This window comes from Solanum stenotomum, chromosome 6, assembly GCF_019186545.1.
Source record: "Solanum stenotomum isolate F172 chromosome 6, ASM1918654v1, whole genome shotgun sequence".
In the NCBI taxonomy this organism is placed as follows: Eukaryota; Viridiplantae; Streptophyta; class Magnoliopsida; order Solanales; family Solanaceae; genus Solanum; species Solanum stenotomum.
Genome location: NC_064287.1, coordinates 37,463,044 through 37,470,266, shown reverse-complemented (window position 1 = coordinate 37,470,266; position 7,223 = coordinate 37,463,044). Strand labels below are relative to the sequence as shown.

The window sequence follows — 7,223 nt, the reverse complement described above, 5'->3', positions numbered from 1 at the left end:
AAGTGTTTTTCCATTTAAACCAATATTTTTCCCTTCTTCCTATGTGTGGGACATAGGTCTAGATTTTCCATTACCAACCCTTCCCAATGGTCATGGGATCATACGTCATTCAGACCGAAAATCCAACAGCATACATATAAAATGAGATTAGAATATATTAATTGTATCGCAATGTCTTTTTTTTTTTTGTTTTCATTTGATGTTTGATATTTATATTAGAACCTGATTATTTGGATTCGCGTGTTGCAGTGCCTATTTCTGACACTCCCAACTAGATTTTTCATACACAAGACTAGAAAATGAATTTATTTGTTGCCTTTGTTTTCCATTACCATTTTTGGGCGATCCGGCTTTTCAAAAAATATTTTTATTCAATTGTTTGAAGAAATTGCTTCCAGACCACGACGACTGAAACGACACGAAAAATCCAAACGACTTACTCCCAATCCTGTGCGAAACAGAAGTCCTATACCACGTCTGAAGACAGAAATGCCCTCGTAGGATCTTTTACTTCAATAGTAAGAATGCAAAGTTAACCCTCAAAATTGAATATTACCTCAGCTTGCATAAACTACTTACAAGTTACTTAATTACAAGTTTTTTAAAGAAACTATTGCATGATATTTTTGAAATTTACTTATAAACCTGTACTTGTTTAATTGCGAACTTCTTAAGTAAAAAATGGTAGAAGTAGTAGTGAACATCCACAAACCACAATTTGGAGTATTCATACCAAATAGTGAATCTGGTATTTCCATATTATGCATCAATTTGAGTATATACTTACCTTAGAGCTATTAAAAAAGTATATTTTAATAATTACCCTAACCATTAATATAAGTGAAAAAGCGAATCAAACTCCCTTTCCGCAAATCTAAGCATCCTCACTGATCATTTGATTCCTTTCTTAATGCAATAATACTTAATTATGTTGTCATGTTAAAAAGAAGAAAAACAATTTGAACTATATATATACAAGACAAATAACAGAGTAGACAAAGAAACAATATATATATATACAAATAAATAAGGCAAAAAAAAAGAGAGAGATGTCTGATTGGGGGCCAGTGTTGATTGCAGTGGTGCTATTTGTGCTATTGAGTCCAGGTTTATTGTTTCAGTTGCCTGGTAGACACAAAATTGTTGAGTTTGGGAACATGCAGACTAGTGGACTCTCTATAATTGTTCATACTGTCCTCTATTTTGGAGTCATTACTATCTTCCTTATTGCTATCGGAGTTCACATCCATACTGGTTAATTTATTGAGGTTTTAGAGATGTGCCTTCTTTTTTTTTTCTTTTAATTGTATTAATTTTATCGAATTAACTCATGTTTCAATCTAATATCTCAAGTCCTGATAAATTGTTTTAATTAGACACCTTTTTGGAATTATTTTTTTTGTTTGCCTCTGTTCCTATTAGGTAGTTATGTTAATCACATAAAATATACATTATTTTCTTTAATTATACGCATTCGTCTCAATAAGATACAAAACTCAAACATTTTCTACATAGGATTTATGCATATAATTAAAGAAGATGACATATTTTGTAGAGTTAATTTAATTGTCTAATAGATCAATGAAAACATGCATTACACCTTTTTTTTTTTCAAAATTTGAATTGAAAGTGTCTAATTAAGAGACATTATTAAGAGTTTGAGATATTCAATTAAACAAGGCTTAGCTCAACTAGTGTTTAAATGTGCTTCATATGTCCCAATCTATGTAACACATTTTATTTTTTGAGAGTTAACCCGTTTAAGTTTGGACGATATTCTCATGGAATCTTTAATTTTTTTAAAATGAAATTTATATATTTGTAAACTACGTAAACAAAATACTATAAGTCACAATAATTGATAATTCAAAATATTTAGATATGTGAAAAAATTACGGTAAAAAATAAATCTGTTTAAATTTTAAAATTTGAAATGTGTCACATAAATTTAGATGGAAGGAGTAATATTTTTGCATATCCATTGGTTAGCTCGTCTCATGAGTTAGGGTTGCTACAAATTGCAATTGTGCGCTTGACTTTCAACGTTTGCTTTGAAAAGAGGTTAGCCGAATGAAAGATTAAGGTAATAAATGAATGGATTGAATTGAATTTAAGAATATTAAAATGATTGAGTTAATAAATGAATGAATTATTAATTCGTTTAAATGTTATTTAGGCTTAAATGAGCTAAAAGTCAGATCATAATCCAACTCACATAATTCTTACTAAGTTTTAAAATATTAATTTATTTTCTTATAATTTATATTCCCTTATATTATGGCTGTAAAAATTATATCAAATAAAGAACATATTTTAAAAAAATATATATTTAGACTAAATTTCTCATAAATCAATATGAGTTGCATATTCCCCTAATTATTGGGTGAAGTAATAGCTCAAAATGAGTCTAGTTAATAAAATAAGTAGGCTGTTTACTCGGCCAAATATAAACAAGTTAGGCGACTAATTTTGACACCCTAATCTTCGCAAAAATCGATAGAATATCATTGAAAAAATCTGTAAATAAAATATAAGAGTTATTTTTGTACAATGACATCTTTCTAATTCAATTATACTCCCTATGTCCCATATTAGTTGATCACTATACTAAAAATAGTTGTCTTAAATTAGTTGATCAGCTTACTAAATCAAAAAAACAAATTAATTTTTTCGCCGTATTACCCTTGTCATTAATTCTTTTTGAAAATGTTCACACATGTTTGTAAAGTTCCAAAAAAGTTCTTAAGAGGTGAATTGGTAAAACTACTCTCCTATTTGTGATTTCTTAATTCTTAGTACGTGTAAAAAAAAAGATGGTAAATTAATATGAGACTGAGAGAGTATATATTTAACTTAATATATTTAACTTAATTCCAATCTTGGACAAACAAACGCACGCACGTAAATGATCATTCATTTCTATGCTTTTAATGGAAACCGAACGGATGTTAAAGTAACGATTTAATTTTACTTCCTCTGGTTCAAAGTATTAAATGAGTTGTTGGGTAAGACTTTAAGAATTAGGGCAAAAATCGTTTACACCCTAACTTTACATTAAAAATCAAATTCCACACTCGACTTTAAAAATAATAATTTTTAACTAATGCAAAAATTAGTTATGCATAACATGGAAAATATACCATAAAAAGTACTAATAATACACAAATATAATGCATGCGTTATTCTTGCTATTACACTCTACCAAAATACTCCTAAGATGATATCAGTAAAAGTAAAGATACAGGTAATCGGGAAGCAAAAACAATTAATGTAGAAATGCTACTTCTGAATTTTTTCCCGTTCTGCTAGAAAAGTAATATCTCTCATTTATAAAATACCTATGTTTCAAAACTGAATAAATCAATAACATACACCATAGTTATATGTGGCTTTTGTTAAAAAAAAAATACGTTATGCAATAGCAGATAGTGAGTTTTCAAGTTCAAATATTGTTCCAATTGGCATGATCATATATCAGGGAAATACTAATTAAGCTTTGATTGTACTTGCAATATCACTCAGGGCGCGCTGGGTGTTGTTTCTACATCCGTAATGGCACAAGAAATACAACATAGTTGCACTAAGATAAAAGAACATGGCACATCCATTTTGAGTTTTCTATACAGTAAAGTTATAGCTAATCAAATATTCACTTTCAAATGCCTAAGCTGTCCTCCTGCAACAAACACCAGCATGCAATGTATTCATCCTCCATACATTCTTTAAACATTGCAGGAAACTGCATCTAGTAAAGAGTTCGACCATGCTCCTCACCGTTGTTCTGTCCCAGTACAAATGTTTAAATTGCTTCACAATATTTTACACGCTGCAATACAGAATACAAACAAATGAGCCAAAAGACACAAGTATCAAACATGGAGTATCACATAAAATTGGAGAATACATCTTGCACGACATGAGAAACTCAACACTTCAACCATTCAGGAGAAACATAAAAACTACAAATAAACGAGTCAACAGAGATATGAAATGTGAGATATCACAAGAACTGAACTATCACCACACCAGCATCTCAACATCCCACATGAAGGAAAACAGCACACTTATACAGCTAGACTGATTGAGCGGAGGAGCAAACAAAGCTGATATCTCTACCATACTATTTTCCTTGACACGGTGAAGCTAAATGAGCTCTAGTGAAGTCCCGTCATAAATTTAGATATAAGTTATGAATCTTAATCACTTGAATAACTGGTTATATCCATATCCAACAACTGATGATTTCATAAGCTGGTTGTACTGACTACACAGCTTGTCAATGAGAAGCTTAAAATTAGGTTGCCTTCTCATTTAGGTCGAATGCACATGCTGAGAATTTGCGACTACAGGTGCCAAGAACTGTTTGAAGCCTCCCTCACAAACAAGTTCCCTCTTCTCCACAAATTATGCATGCCCTCATTCAATTCCATTAACATGCACCATCATAAATTACAACTCTGATGCAAAATAAGTTCTTATACCTTAAAATATGTTATAAATTATTACTCATTCTTAATGGACAAAATTCTGTAAGGTCGAGTTAGACTTTGTACTAATATACTATATTTGTTTTTCTAGATACAGTTAATCAAACTTTAGCAAAGTGAAAAACTCTCCCATTCCCTTCCCCACTCTTGGCAGTTGATCTTCTTGTTACTATTTTCCTTATACTTCCACTAACTCTGCTACTGAAAAGCCTAAGAAACATGGATGCCAAGTTGACGAAAGTAACAAAAAACAAGGCAATCTGATACATGTGGACAAAATAATCCAGGCCAAATAGTTGCTAATACTATATTGGAAAGCCCAAAGAAACCAAGAATCCTATCTAGAGAAATCCCAACCCCTCCTTAAGTTTGGAAAGCAGGCAAAATTAATGAGGCGATTTGGTTTTTAACATATTAAGCCAATTTGCATAAGAAATGTGGCGGCCAGTAAATTAGGAGACCATAGAGAGAATGAAATCATATTCACAAAATCACAAATATGAAGTACAAGGAGAACAGATGACGATAACTCTGATATATAAAGGTGTCAAATCCAAATTATGAGATCTTAACAAAAGAACTATCAGAAAACATTACCCACAGAACTCACCAAGCTACCTCACCTTTCCAGTTTTCATTCTTTCAAGAAATAAAGTTTCTACATCCACTTCCATGGAAACACTCATTCCTGTCCAAACCTCCCGGGCCAAACCTTCACACCTTTATAAGAGTTTTAACTTGTTTTTAGCCAATCTGAAGCCATTATAAGTTAATTAATCAACCATCTCATAGTTTCCATTTTGATTCGATTAGTATAACTGCATGCTGGTATCAGCTAGTATATAATCATCAAACTTATACAATAACACCTGATTTCATCATTAAAGAGTAACTTATATGAGCTGATACCTAGCAAATAATGTAATTAACCTGCTAAATCATTAGACTACTATAGTAAGAGTTTTAAATATAACCTAGATCTATATTACAAAACTAGTCAACACTATTAAAATGAAATCTAACGAACAGAACATATAAATGAAACATTCATAATAGATCAAAAGAGAGTTCATAATAATCCCGCGCCAGTAACAGGGCAAACAAGCGCGAGACATAACAAAAAACAGAGTTTCCAAGCTGAACAGATAAGGAATTCCCAAATCAATAACTAAAAGGTGCAAATTTTACAAAGAAAGAGAAGACTCAGAATCAAAAAACTGTAGAGGAGAACAATCCTTACGTTGACTATGCGATTGAGATGAAGGCATAGGGCAGAAAATAGCTCGTCCAATCATTGACAAAACAGAAACAATTCCAGCTAAATACAAAACCATCACGAACACAAGAATCCACGGCATCATGAAAAACCCAATAAAGAACGTTACAGATCCACATAGCATCAAAGCCATAGAAATTCCGAGAAGCAGGGAAGCAAAACCCGCGGGAGTAATCTGCTGCATCGGCCTCACTGGCGGCAACTGTGTACTGCGTTGGATAACCGGCGACTGATCGGAAAACTCGAACGGCGTAGTTGGAGATCGGAGAATGTTGAAAATCAAAGTAGAAAGCTCATAAAGAAGCTTAGATTGTTGATCCTGTTGACTTCTCATCATGTTGGCTAAAGTTTCTCTTTCCTTTTTTTTTTCTTCGTAGAGAAAAATAATAGAGTATCTTAAAAGGAAAAAAAAGGAGATAATGCAGAAAACGAGGCAAGTGGATAAAATTTGTGATTAATTGGTATTTATCCAATCAAACAATTTATTGGAGGCGCTCTCTGACCCAAAAAGTGAAAGACGCGGCGGTGCTGTTCCGATCACTCATCAGACACCCCCACCCACCATTCACCTTCTATCTTTAAAATTCATTTGAATATAGCTATAAGATCGCCGAAATAAAATATAGAATTATTTTATTTCATGTTTAATCGGAGAAATAAGGTATTTATTGATTAATTTTTTTTATCATTTTTATTATTGTGATGGGATAAGTACTACTCGTTTGATTGTGAGTAAGTTATGCTGGATAAGCTATCATAGGATAGTTATCTCATCATGTATATGAGATAACTTATTCATGAATGGTGGATAAATAATTTCAGCGCTATTTAATATTTCCAACCAAACGTAGCGTAAAATAATTATACATTTTATCTATAGATTATTATAACTTATACCTCACACTAAATGACTACTAAATGATCATCTAAGTTTTAGAAATTGTCTTTAAATATTATTTTCATTTTAAGATTAAAATATTACTACTATTATTCTCCAAAATACTTAATACAACAAAAGTTTCCTTCTCTGTTAGTTGGTATGTCAAGTCATTAAAGTGTTTTTTTATAATAAATTTGTTTAATTCATTAAATCAAAATCATAATTTTGTTCTTTATATTTAAACAAAAAAAGTAGATTAGTTTATTAAGAAGAAATTTGTATGCTTCTAAAAATATTTTTGTTACTTAAACTTTATACTTATTATTTTTCTAAATAGTCACTCATGTTTTGAAAATTGTCTGTACAAAATACTTTTATTTTTTTAAGACAATAATATCACTCAACTATTACTTTTTTTTCCCTAAAAAATACTAAATACCTCAAAAGTCTCATTCTATTCTTGTTGACATGTCATGTCATTAGACCATTCATTTAAAAAAAAAATAGACATACTTAACTCATCAAACTTATGTCTCTATAATACAAAACACAAATATAAATTCATGGAGATTATACAAAA

The 7,223-nt window shown here is 30.9% G+C and overlaps 2 protein-coding genes across 2 annotated transcripts; one reads left to right on the top strand and one right to left on the bottom strand.

Moving 5' to 3' along the window:
* Positions 1–999: 999 nt before the first annotated feature.
* On the top strand, positions 1,000–1,369 carry LOC125868375 (uncharacterized). Its single transcript, XM_049549040.1, has one exon. The coding sequence runs from the start codon at positions 1,050–1,052 to the stop codon at positions 1,257–1,259; it is 210 nt and encodes a 69-aa protein (XP_049404997.1). The 5' UTR covers positions 1,000–1,049; the 3' UTR covers positions 1,260–1,369.
* A 2,038-nt stretch (positions 1,370–3,407) lies between these two features.
* Positions 3,408–6,309, bottom strand: LOC125868374 (uncharacterized). Its single transcript, XM_049549039.1, has 2 exons — positions 5,728–6,309; positions 3,408–3,826 (listed from the first exon to the last, which is right to left on the bottom strand). The coding sequence occupies exons 1-2, from the start codon at positions 6,098–6,100 to the stop codon at positions 3,810–3,812; spliced, it is 390 nt and encodes a 129-aa protein (XP_049404996.1). The 5' UTR covers positions 6,101–6,309; the 3' UTR covers positions 3,408–3,809.
* Positions 6,310–7,223: the final 914 nt, after the last annotated feature.